General features: G+C 47.8%; 1 protein-coding gene across 6 annotated transcripts in view; it reads right to left on the reverse strand.

The window, feature by feature from the left end:
* The window catches only part of NTRK3 (neurotrophic receptor tyrosine kinase 3), a 219,326-nt gene that overhangs the window by 87,307 nt on the left and 118,721 nt on the right, over nucleotides 1-13,298 (reverse strand). For all 6 annotated transcript variants that reach the window (XM_086471894.1, XM_086471893.1, XM_086471891.1 and 3 more), the window contains one exon: nucleotides 10,225-10,413. In XM_086471894.1, coding sequence (XP_086328020.1) covers nucleotides 10,225-10,413 — 189 coding nt within the window. The remainder of the gene's footprint in view (nucleotides 1-10,224; nucleotides 10,414-13,298) is intronic.

Genomic DNA, 13,298 nt, shown 5'->3' on the forward strand with positions numbered 1-13,298 from the left:
AGACTTGAAGACTGGGCTGCAACTTTCTGGTATATCAAGACCTCAGGTATGGCTTGAAGCTTGAGGTCCTTTGCTTTGGTATACACCCAATGGCCATCATATCCCCTTGCTCAATGTTCCACATCAATTACAGTGCAGAGATGTAAAATGACTGATACTTTTAATACAAAGGGCCTGTCATTTATTTATTAGCTGGCGACAGGCCCTGCAGTCCAGCATAGATGCATTATAAATCAACTGCATTTCTAACCATTAAAAATTCATCCAATTCATAATGTAGGATGCCTGTAATTTCCTTATTAGTGTTGAGTGTGAAGGATTTTTCTTTCTCCTCCCTTGGTTTTACTTTGCTTCTTTGCTTTCCCAAAGATCTTGCTCATCTGAGGATTAGTTTAGCTTAATCCTGCAAGAAGGAGGTGGAGGGGTGGGAAGGGCTGGGGGAAGGGAGACAAGGGCTGAAGTAATTTTGTTCCAGTGTTTTCTTCTAATTGCAAATTTACCATATATACTTAGAAGACTTAGCTGCCTTGTCTCCTACTCGCACTTATGGGAGCCAGAGAAACTGCTCATCCTGAATTTAAGAGATGCTTGTAGGGGAAAAAAAAAAAAAAAAGAAAAGTAGATCCCTTTTCCCTCACAAAGGGAAAAAAGGAGGTATGGTGATGGTGGTAGGACAGGGGAGGATGATGTAAAACCTGTTAAAATGTATTAGCAAGATAAGAACAGGTGCCCAAACTTTTTAAAACTGTACATTTCAAATTGATCAAACATATATATATATATATATATATATAAAAATAGGTAGGTATAGTAACCTCCAGTCTCAGTGCTCCAATTCGTTGAGGAAAAATAGGTTAGTAGGGCCGAAAGAAAGGTGTGACATTTTTGCAGACCCACAACTGTGACAGAGAACCACAGGTACTGCTGCAACATCAGCAACAAATAGGAACTTGGAACTGACGTCAGGAAAAGCTGAGTCTATATGAAGCTGGAAGTCATCGCTTAGTTTGAGTACTGCATCCCGTATTGACCATGCAGCAAGAATGCAGCTAACTGCAGACAGCAGGACAGCCCGATCATTAACGTACATACAGAAATTTTCATGCATTCACTGAGTTTCATTTTTTTCCTGTTTCTTAAAAGGATCTATTCAGGTAAGGACGGGGAGAGGGGGCTTGAAAAACAGATTCAAGCAGGGTTCAGCATTCGGTAACTTGCAGTCTGTTTAGGAACGAGCGTGCAGGAATCTAAAAATGGATTATGCAATACACCCTGCCTTAATGGGAGACAAGCCCGGGCATCGAGAGCAATCCTTACATGCTGTGAATTCGATGTACTTTTCACCTCAAGACACTTGCATACCAATCTTACATCAGCTACACATGGAAATGGAATTGCTGAGTTCTCAGACGGGTCTGTTCACTTCAGTAAATCACATCAAGTTCAACAAGGCTAGTGCTTTACGCTTAACCACGGTGCAAGACAGCTGCTTCAGATCAGGGCTTCAGAAGCACACCAGCAGAAGTGGTTGGTGCTTCTATTAGCAGCAGCATCTTCCCCCATCACCAGCAGTGAACCCACTCCCTGTCTGCAACCACAACCAATGAGAGTGAGACAGCCAGAAGGATGCTGAGGTGGACTGGGAACGTTCAGCAATCAAGAATGACAAATTCTGCATTTTTGTTATATTATACATGAAGGAATCGAGTTCTGCTCTACAGAGAGTACCGCTCCTCCACCTGCCCTGTGCTGCCGGGAGGCATGAGCTATCACTGCTTGCACCAGCCACCACGCTAGGCTGGAAAACAAAAGCCCCCTTTGACATGAGGAGCTCTTAAGGCAGAGTATCTTTTTACATGGCGCTTTCCCCAGCTTTCAGGACTGAACGGAGTATTTTGGGCTGCCTAGCCCAAAAGCAGCACTCAAGGTAAGTTTTTAGTTTTTTAACCTCTACTGATGTACAGTTTCTCTGCTAGATCCTGGGCTGTACTTGTCCCACAGGGCAGCACTACTAATAATGTTCCTGCTGTGTGTGCGGTCATGCAAAACTGCTCCAACTCCTAAACAATAGCAGCTATTTTTAATTAGGAATCGTAATTTAACCAGACAAGGAACACACAATGAGAGCCTGCAATCTTCTAACCAGAGAGACAGCTCCTGTCTGACCATGATGAGTCCCCACGCACTTCTGAGAGCTAGATTTTAAACCTGAAAACCAGCCTGGTTAGACTAAAATGTCACAACACAATGTCCTTGTGAACTCTGGGAGCTCCCAGTGCTTTCAAGGGTACCCCATGGCCAGGTACCATGGGTGCGTCTCCCTTGTCCCAGGAACATAGAGGTGTCCCAGGAACATAGAGGTATCCCAGCCTCCAGATACTTTCCCAACAGCCAAGCACTATAAGCCGCAGTAAACTCATTAAAAAACAAGACAAATGTTTAACTGATGGCCGAAAGAAATTAGCGCCACAACTCTACCCACGTGCATATACACACTCCAGCTATTTTTAAAGCGCAGCAAAATCCACACAATCGATGAGACATTAGGAGGATACTCTCAAACCCCCCATGTTACCCTAGGCACCAGGGCTGCCTGAGTTTGCAATAGCCTTAGGTCATGCACCGCGTTGCTATCTCTTGTCTTACAGGGACGAAGCCATGGGCATGAGGAGCGTTGGCTGAGGAACAGAGCCCTCCTTGCTCTGGCACGGACATCTCCTTCAGGTTTAAGAGGACCATGGGGTCAAGAGCACTCCAAAAGCAACTGGATAGGTAGAGGGACCAATACCTGGGCACACAGCCAATAGCGTAGGGATCCCCATTTCATCCCACTCCTCTTCTCTCACCCTGCTACGAGTCTTGACTCATTCCAGACCATGGGTGAAAAGCACACCTGCGCTGCCAAGTCCTGAAAACCCACTAGAAATTGGAGATGCCACCATCTTTGATGGCTTCAGGCAATCCCTGGCAGGGGAACTGCCTCATCAGGAGCATCGTGGCATGCCTGGCTTTGCTGAGGAAAGGCAGAGCTGTGAGGGTGCCCAGCAGAAATCCATGTGTGCTTCAGCAGCATCAGTCGTGAGGCGGAGGTGATCAGTGTGTAGGTGTCACCGTGCAGGACGCTGTGCCACAGGGAATGAAGAAGAGCTGATTCAGCAAGAGCTTCATACCGTGCACATTCCATGGTGAATGGGTGTGCAAGTGGGGACCATGTGCCCATGTGCGCAGGGATGGTGGTATGTGCGTAGGGCTGCGGGATGCTGCAAGAGCAGTAGGAGGGCGCATGAGCCCCTGTATGAGACAAGCAGGGGGTTGGACACATGACAAGAGTATCAGGAGCGCACATACACATCCTCCATGAGATGGTGCATGTTTTTGGCAGTCCAGTCCAACCCCTTTGATGCAGGGATGAGGCTGTCAGGCAGTGAGAGCAGCCTACTGTGCTAGAGACATTCCAAATCCAGAAGGAAACCAGCTCAGGGCCTCCCCTCATCTGGCTTATTAAGTGTTTGACAGTTCATGCATGATGGGCTCCCTTTCCGAAATCACTCCAGGTGAACCAACCCTGTTTTCTGCCCCCACAGACACAGGGGTTAAAGGATCAGAGGAGATGCTTTCAGGCCAGAGAAGCAGGCAGAGTTTTGTATGAGAAAAACACTTCTCTGTCCACTCCTTGATGTCCATATCCAGGAATATTTCCATTACCAGGATAGCCTCTCTGGAGATAGGTCAATATTAGATCCCAAAGACATATTCTCCTTGATTTAAGGGTTTCTTCTCCTAATGGATGCCACTCCACAGGAATGTCCCTGCCCAATGTGTCATCACCCACCACAGCTGTACTACCAGAACTATTTCTCTGCGCTGGGGCTGGAGCCTGCTTGACTGCCTTTGATCTTAGGTGTTCCTACAAATATTTTTGGTAAACATATGTTAAAGTAACACAGATGGGTTCTAAAACCCAAGCAGCTGCAGAAGGTAATCAGCGTGTGCGCAAACCAAGTCACTGTGCACATCACACCAGGAGCAAAGCAGGGCTGCACTGCTGGCTACAGCAGCTCCTCCCAAAGCAGGCAGGGGCCAGGCAGAGCCACGTTTCCCATGCTGCTTTTCTTTCTCACGATACAACCACACAGACAACATCTGCAGAGCTGTCCGAGGGGCAAGGTATATGCAATGAATTCCGTCAGCCTTTCCAAAATGGCCCGAAAAACTCTCATCTCTTTAGCACCAGCAGGGCAAGAAGATCTGAAGATCAACTTGCTGAGCATGAGGTTGCAACTCAAAGTACGGGTGTAATAGGTGGGATGGGCACTCCTCTGCAAATGCAGGTTGGACTTCTGAGTTCTGAAAAACATGGATATTTCTTCCATTTGCTCTTTCAAAGCTGGATGAAACGATGCAGAGTGTAAAATAGTCACAGGTAAGGAAAACCAGCTGAAAGGGCTGGGAAGAGCTGAGTAGGTCAGATCAAGTCCCACTGGCCATAGGATCCCTCCTGTTAGTCAGATGTTGCAGTGTGGAGAAGGGGACGAGAAGACGATGCTGGGTGCAGAAGTTTATTCCTGCTCTGGAGTGTGACAGAAGCAGTAATTTTTGTTGCTCACATTTTTCTTCAGGTACCTGCAACATCTGCTCTGGAAGCAGCCAGCCAGAGCCTGTGGGGTTTCTTCAACGTCCGAATCTTTTGCAGGACATTCATATCAGCACTTGGAGCTCAGAGCATTTTCTGTGAGAGGCAACCGCAAACCAGAAGGAAGGGAAATTTGGAGGCAAAAGGTCATTGCAGCAACCTCCAATGCCTTCTACCTGCTGGTAGCTGAGTGTTGAGGTCAGGGCTTTCCCACAGACTCAAGCCATAAATCCAGGCTTTGCTAGGACAAATGAGGAGACACAGAATAGAGTAGCAAAACACACATAAATAACAATACAGCTACTCGTAGGTCCTCATTATATCCTCTAAAAGTATCTCATGTGGGTTGACTGAGAAGAACAAGACCATAAGACAGTGAGGAGCACCAGTGCAGAAGTCTTGACCCACAAGTGCCTACTTTGACAAAGTAACGGGCATTGGGTCCTACTGGAGAAGAGCCTGGGGCTTTCATGTTAGAGAAGAGAAGAGGAGAACAGAAGTTTGGAGAAACTGGAGAAACAGCAGAGACCTGTGGGAAGAACTGAGACCTGTACAGCCTGGCCCCAGGCTGGGCACTGGGCAGCAGAGTGCTGCTGTCACTTCACACTGGGCTCCGCATTTATATCACATTTGATATATTTGACAAACTCTCTTATCCCTGGGGAAAAAAGAAAGAAAAGTTTCCTTTTTCCACTAACAACAGGTTCAGTTTTCTTTTTCAGCCAAATGTAACTGCAAGAATTCATGGTTTTATTTTTATGTTGTTGTTTTTGGAGAAAATGAGAACATGAACTGACCAAAAATAGAAATGCTGCATACTTTTTAGCTTCCCATGCCCAGGATGAACAAAATACACCAGGCAAACAAAAAGAATTTACAGTGGTAAGGGTAAATATCCTTCCCATCTTTGTTTTCAAGACCTATTAGAAACAGAGGTAAGGAAATATTTTTTTTTAAAAAATACGATTTTTGAAATGACCACAATGTTCCTTTTAAACTGCACTGAAATACAAGATAAAGACAGGGTATTGAGTGAAAGAGTGCTGATGGCGCTTTTATTGTGTGATTTGCCTTGTTTTTTTCTGAAGTACTTCTTTTTAGCCGATTACCATGTATTTACAGTTAGTGTAATTATATCTAATTACTTAATTAGCATGAATACGTGTAATTACTAACTTTGAATATGTAATTATGTCAGGGCAGCCTGTAATAAATGAGGTTGAAAAAAAACCCTTATTAGGACTCTACGGAAGGACAGCTGCTCCACCCATGTGGAGAATGCATCCCAGTCCCCAGGCTGCGCCAGTCCTGGAAGAGGAAAACAGCCAGTTCTGGTCGTGTTTGGCAACAACCTCCACCAAAATCAAAGTATTTGCCCCAAAAGTCTAGCTTCACAGTGCTGGTGGGAACCAAGCACCCACTGATGGAAGACAGACAGGGATCTGCAAAGGATCTGACCCCCAGACTGATTTTCTCCATTAAGGTTTGGATTTTTTTCTGGTTTGTGTTGTTCTCGAGAGGACATCTTTGGTCAGACAAGAAATATGAGAGAATAGAATAACTGTAAAACTGTGCTGTGGCACTTGACTAAAGATTGAGAGATCCGATCCAAGAACTAATCTGCATCTGATGCATCATGTTAATAATTAATTACTACTATTATAGTAAAACAATCTTCTAAAATGTTTCTTCTGAAACATTACTAGTCTTTCACCACAAAAATCACCAGCTACTTATAATTATCCATTCTGCAAATTCGAATCCTAACATCAGAAGATAGAGCTAAGGTTAAAAGTTGTTGTTACCACCAATAATCATATGTATGAAAATTATATCCTACCATCAGCCTCATGAACCTATTTCAAGCTGATACTCCCTTTTTTCCCACTGATCAGGAGCTATCCATTGTAATGAGCTGACTTTTCCTGCCCAGAAGGACTGATAGCCATTTTCAGGACACAAATGAGGGTAGACTGGATCATGTTTTGCATTACCAAAACCCCTGACCATAGAATGGAGCCACGTGGTCCTACACTATATCTCATCACATATTCTGTCCACAGTGCTAGCTCCACAACAAGTCCCATTCTTCTCCTCTTATCTGTTTCCAAATAAAGAGAGGTGCAAACTCATCACAACCTGCCACTCCTCCTGCTGGCATCTGCCAAGCAGATATGCCACTTGGTTTCTCTTCTATGTGCAAAAGATCAGGAGAAAAAAAAATTATTTCAGCTTGCTCTTCTGAAATTAATTTGTGGTTGGACGGTCCCCATTGTCAAGCTTTTTGCTTAACCCTCCAGGCAGGGCTGAGGATGGTTGAAACAAGGACTGGTTGCAAACCCTATGCTGCCCAGCACACCATGGAGTTACAGCATAAAAATGGGGGAGCACCTTCTCAAAGACTCAATGCTTCACCACAAGCAAACAGGGTGATGTAGTAGTTTCTTCCGTGGCTCTTTGAGAAGCCATCAGCCAGGATGGGAAAGAGGACCCTGAGCCAAGCTTGTCACTCCTGCTCCTCTAAAATCAGGCTGTAGCAGAAAGGGGGTAAGCGACAAGTGCAAAAATCCCAGAAAGTCAGAGGTGAGAGCTGGCTTCTGTGCCCTTCATCCCATCGATGCGAGGACAGCACATCCCCAGGGAGGAACACATGTCTCTCTCCTTGAGGACACATTAACGAGAAGAGCCCACAGGACATCATTGCACAGCAGGAGTGAGGGGCTGCAGCTCCGCAAGCAGGGAGCTCCTCTCCATATTTCAGCTGCAATTCCATTATGCAGAGCTAAGTGGCTGGGAATAAACATCCGTCATCCCTGTGTGATAAGCGATGTTTGCTAGTATAGAGGGTGACAGAAATCTATATCACATCAATGTACTATTAATACTGCATTAAGCATATAGAGTTCGCTCTCCTCATTGCAGCGCGGTAATAGGTATCGTCATGTCCTCAACCCAGATGACATCCAAGAGCACAGAGACGCTTGCAGGAGGAAGGAAGGAGAAAAGCTTCACAAGGGAGAGAGAAATTGCTTGCTGAAGACGTTGCTCTAGCAACACCTCAGTGCAAAGGAGAGATGCTGGGTGCCATAGAGCACCTTTGCTCACAGCTGGACAGCAGCTCTGTGGGAGGTGCGTAGCAGGAGAGAGATGACACCTTGCATCAGTACAGGCTCAGCAGCGCATCGAGGCCCTCCCCAGCCCAGAGGAGTTCTCCTCTCTCCAAGTGATAGTAAATGAAAAAGTGTTTGTGTCCAAGCTCTGCACAGGGTGAAAGAAAAACCCTCTGGCATGAAAACCACAGAGAGAACAGGAGCAACAAATGTTCTCCAGCTCAGGTTTAAGTTGAGCAGAGCACATCAGATCAAACAAACCCCTTACAGTGAAAGCTCCCCAAAGCATGGTTAATTTAAAAGGTGAATCATGAAACTTTTCAGCCTCAAGCAAAGCCACCAGTGAAGTCAGAAGTTTTGCCCAAGTAAAGTCCTGGGGACTAAAATACAATACACACACCAAATCCAGCCCTGCCTGAAGTCTCGAAGTCTGGGTTTTGCCTTGTGAATGACAAGCAAATCTAAAAAATATAAGGGTTTTCAGCCTGCTAGCGTCCAGTTGTGGTTTGCCTCTTGCTGGCACCCAAAGGGAGTGCCTGTGTGTGGGGTTTGGTATTGGCCCTGCTGCCTTGCAGCCCCGGGAAACCTGGAAATTGGAGGCGGCAATTTGCCGTGGATTTCCAAGTGTGCACGGTTGTCACTAGCGCTGCATTTCACCCCCGTGGCACCTTCCACGGAAAAAGCAGCTCCAGATGCCGCCCCCAAGCCCCTCTGTGAACTCCTCAGATTCTAATCAAATAGCCCCGGTGAAACTTGGAGGCCAAATCCTGCTGCAAGCGACTACCTCTGCAACCCACCCAGCTCTGACAAGCCCCCCCAGGGCAAACGCTCAGAGCACAACGTAATCCTTTGAGGTTTAAGCTCTGCTGCTGCACAGCTGCAACAGCACCCGCATCTTGCAATGGTTGGCGGATAGATTAGAGAGAATCAAGAGAGCACAGGAGGGGAAGGAAAAAACCAAAGCGGGGGAGCCCCCCTCCCAAGCCATCAGAGTTTGTAAATCATTTTGAGATGAGGTGCTATAAGAACTGTAAAATATATAATTAACGGCACACAAAAACCACGCTACATTCAGTTTCTCTGCTTCTGCCAAATCACCACCCTCCTCCTCCCCTCTCTACAAACAGACCAAATTTAGCACATTAAAATGAAAATCAAAGGGAAAGCCGGGCGATCTCATTGGGTACACCCCATCGCTCCAGCAAGCAAAGCACGGTGATAACGGCTCAGGCACTGGCTGGCAGTACCCAGGAGGGTGCACAGCAGGAACTGCCCCAGGGACACCTCCATGGGAGCAGAGGCTGCAGCTCCCTGTGCCCTGATGGGAGGAGTGGTGGCTGGGGAGCAGCACACTTCTGCTGAGCACTCAATGCTGAATGAGTTTCCGCAGGCTGGGAGATCTGCCTCCTCCCTGTTTCCAGGGGCTGAGTTATGTCTCCTGCACTCATGAGTCAGCAGCAGCCAAGAGGAGAACAGAGGCGACTTCAATGCAGCACTCCCTGCTCCTGGCTGGGCCACAGAGATAGAACACGTTGGGAGTTTTTCCCCTTTTTTTCCACAAGCTTTCATTTTTCCAGTTCTACCTGGAACCAAGACACACCAAAAGGCTGAGCAAATAGCAGGAGAGGAACATTATCTGAACCTCCTGCATTGCTCAGCTTGCATTTCAGAGCTGGCAAGAGGCCTAGGAGAACTCAACTACCGGCTGCAAGCCACGTGTCGGGGAGGGCTGCATCTCATGGCTCGCAGGGGAAGCAGTGTGGGATTCCCAGAAAGGCATCCTTTTACCCAGCACTTTTCATTTGTGCTCCAAATTTAGGAACACAAAATGGAGAGGACCACTTGATCACCGCCTGCTAGTCTAATGAGCTCAGTTCACGACCCAGATTTATATGGACAAGATGCAAAAGCTTTACAGAAGCCCATGAAAACAAGACATCCAGCATCTAAGCCTCCTGTTCTTTATCTCCACGCATCTGCCCCATCTATGGCCACACGTCCTAAGCTTCTCCCTGGCCCGGCAGAGAGCCAAGGAAGCAGCCCTTGGCTGGGAAACTGCTGGAGGAGGAAGGGAAGGCAGGTCCTTTCCCCAGCCAGGTGGGGGTCACGTCCATCCCCGTGCTCCCAGGTGGCTCTTGCTCATGCCTGGGACCTCACGCTTGGAGCCAACAAGGCAGAGCCCGGCTTCATACGGCACTTTTAGGCAAGCGGGGAAGGTGACTGGTGGGTGACAGAGGGACGGTGAAGGGAGGTGAAGGTGAGGGTGGAAAGTCTTCTCTGGAAGCACCTACATGTATGTTGTGATTTCTGAGACCTGAGATTCACTTTGGTTTCTGGACCATACCAAGACCCACTCTACTCAAAAACTTCCTTCTTTTCTTCCTCATCCTCTTAACCTCTTCCTTCTTGCCCTCCTTCCCCCATTCCCCCCATCCCATTCCCTGGTCCTCGCAGGGGACTCCGGCTGCATCGGGCACTCACACGTGTCTGGCTTGTGGCAGTTGTGACCTTGTCGGAAGTACTGGGGGTTCTCGATGACGGGAATGCGGGTCATGCCAATCACCACTGTGTCCGGGCCAGCGTCCAGGGATGAGGGTGTCGTGATGCCGTGGTTGATGTGGTGGAGGGGACTGGCTGAATCCTCCTCTCCGCTGATCACTGCCACAGGACCTGCAAACACCACACACATCTGTCAGGCACAACAGGGGAAAGAGGACCCGTGAGCCTGGCTGACCGCACAGGTACAGATCAGTGCAGGTTGGCAACGGACAACCACCAGCCCTGGGACAGGATGCCTGTCCTAGCACCCCGGCCATTTGGCCCATCCCTAGGCAGCTCACAGGGCAGGGAAGACACTTCAAGTTTTCTTTCCTGGTTTTGGGGTACCAGGTTGACAATCCTCAGGGGTTAAAGTAGCTGCAGGTGCCACCACAGCACAGGTGACTGCTGCACAAGGTCCTCTCCTAGTACTGTCACAAGATAGATCAGTCACTGTGGTGCCTGTATATCCGGGCATCACGAGCTTGGCAGAATACACAACTGAGCTTAGACTGGAGAAACTTTACCCCCACAGAAGATCTATTTCACCCCAAACCCATATTCACACCATTTCTCTTGCCCAATGTGTTGCCCCCCTTGTCTCCCCTCCAGTTTCATTCAGGCACACACATGGAGACCTTCAGTCAGACTGACACCTGCAGGGACCCACGAAGTATTGGATCAGATCCCACTTAGTTCACACTGCATCTCACCGCTACCACAAATGGCAACATGTCCCCCTTATCCTCCTGACCCTGAAAAGCTCACAACGCCATCAGACAGACAAGGAAAGAGGGCAAAGTGGCCACACCCCCAGGGTGGAGGTAATGGGAGTTTCCCATCCCTCCACAGCCTTTCTGGCATTCGTTATTTGCTCTTACTGGAGCAAGGATAGAGAGGAAGTTTCCCATGAGAGGAGCCCTGTGCCATGCTGGCACCCCTTGGAGGCCACAGATGCCCAAGGATAGCAGAGAGGAGAGACCCCAGCAAAATGTGGAGAAGTCAGCATCACAATCTTTGGGCTGAGCTGCAGCAAACCCAGAACATTCTCTCTTCCTTGTCTCCTGTAATTAATATGCCAACATCTCAAGTATTTTTTAACTCCCAATTCCCCATCTTCTCCTTGCTCACAGGACCTGTAGGTCTGCCAGGCTGAGGGACCTGGTGGAGAGCTCAAGGTAGTCCCACTCCACTGACCACCATGCAAAGTCATGGAGTTGCTGCTCCATGAGCACAGAATCCATGAGCACCCACCTCCTTGGTCCATGCACACATGAGACCTTCCTACTTCCCAAGCATCTCAGCACCCACCAGCACCCAGCCAAACACTGCCCTCCTGGGCCAGTCCATGTGCCTCCCCCAAGTCCCACAACACCCACTTACGCAATCCTTGTCTACCTCCAAGGAGCAGGTCTCCAAAACACCAGCGTGCCCAAACACACCCACGCTTATCTCCCTCCTGCAGATGGCCAGCCAGCAGCCGTGCTCCAGCTCCTTCAGCCTCCTGCCCCAGCCATGACTCCTTACGCTGAAGTGCCTGTGCCTAAGAATATCACTGCTCTAATCTCGCCCTAACCAACGCCAGGCTTGTTCCTACAGGTAAAATAAAGTGATGGAGGAAAGAACATCCATACCTGAGAGCCAAGGCCTGCTTCCCACACAAAGCTATTTCACAGTATTCAGCTCTACTCCAAATTTTGGATCATGCTTTATTTTAGTTTTAGACCTTCTAACTTCAGCCTTTGCTATCAGCTGTCAAAGCTGGAAACCTCAGGGGACATCAGGCCTCAGTACATTATTCTCCACTTCTATCTATTGTCACCCATCCTGGGGTCCAGCCTGCCAGCCAACATCACAAATGCTTCCATCACGAAGTGGAAACTTTTAACCCATGCTGCAGCCATTCATGTTGTGTAAACACAGGATCCTGAGGAGTTGGGCAATGTGGGGACCGCACTGCAGCCTTCCATGAGGACCTCCCTTATATACTCACATCGGAAGAAAAACCACACTCAACTAGAGGCGCTCCTCTTCTCCTGTCTGGATGCTACCAGGGGCTACCACAAGCTCAAGCAAAAATGAGTAGAGATGCTGCATTGAGGCTTCAAACCTATTCAGAGAAGACTTTTACCCACATCGCATAGAAAACGCTTCTCTCCCATCAGTAATCTACTTCTAATTACACAATTACTGTATTATGTAGCACTAGCAACAAAGAGGGGAGTCTTCGAGCCATTTTACTCTCCGGAGCTTCTGGGAGGACAGGGCGAACACTGGCTCCATGCAGTCATTCTGCCTGCATTAATCTAGTCTAAAGGCTTCTCATTTTTGGAGCTTCAAGTATTGTTTGTTCTTCCAAGTGGGATATAATAAAGTTATTGTGTAATTAGCAGAGTCCTGGCAGCCGTGACAGGTGTTTTAGTCACAAGGAAAAAAGTCTCTCCTTTTATTGTGAATTCCTTCTGGCAGGTTCTGGCTCTTTTTTACGTTACTCCCCGGGCCCACATGACTTCCAGCTTTTGAGACGCCAAGGCAAAATTCAGCTCTTGCCGCAAGATGCCTCTGTTGGGACTACACACGCTGTATTTCTCCAAACACAAAAAGTAAACAGGCAATTTGGATTTGAATGACTTTTATTCTTTTGCAATGTCAATTCTTCGCATGCAAACAAGGACGACTGGGTTTAGCATGGTGCACACGTTCCTTCGGCTGTACCCTGCACTGCTGGCCAGCCCAGCTGCGGTGGGAAGGGGAGACCTCTGCATTTCAAGGTGCAGTTCACGAAACGAGTGATAAAAATATCAGCTAGTATAGACTGGTGTAAATAATTTGAGGAGAGACCTTAAAGATCTGTCTTGCAGTGGAGCAGTGGGAGAGGCTATTGAGGGCTTATTGCTTTCCCTAAGCAGCTAAGATGTTGCTTCAAAGGAAGGTACCTAATCAGGCAGTGGGATGCAAAAGGCCTCTCTAGTGAATGATATGAAGGAAGTCTTCATTGTCCTCTGCTTTGAGAGCAG

The sequence above is a fragment of the Leptosomus discolor genome, chromosome 11, assembly GCF_034619465.1.
Source record: "Leptosomus discolor isolate bLepDis1 chromosome 11, bLepDis1.hap2, whole genome shotgun sequence".
Classification (NCBI taxonomy): domain Eukaryota; kingdom Metazoa; phylum Chordata; class Aves; order Leptosomiformes; family Leptosomidae; genus Leptosomus; species Leptosomus discolor.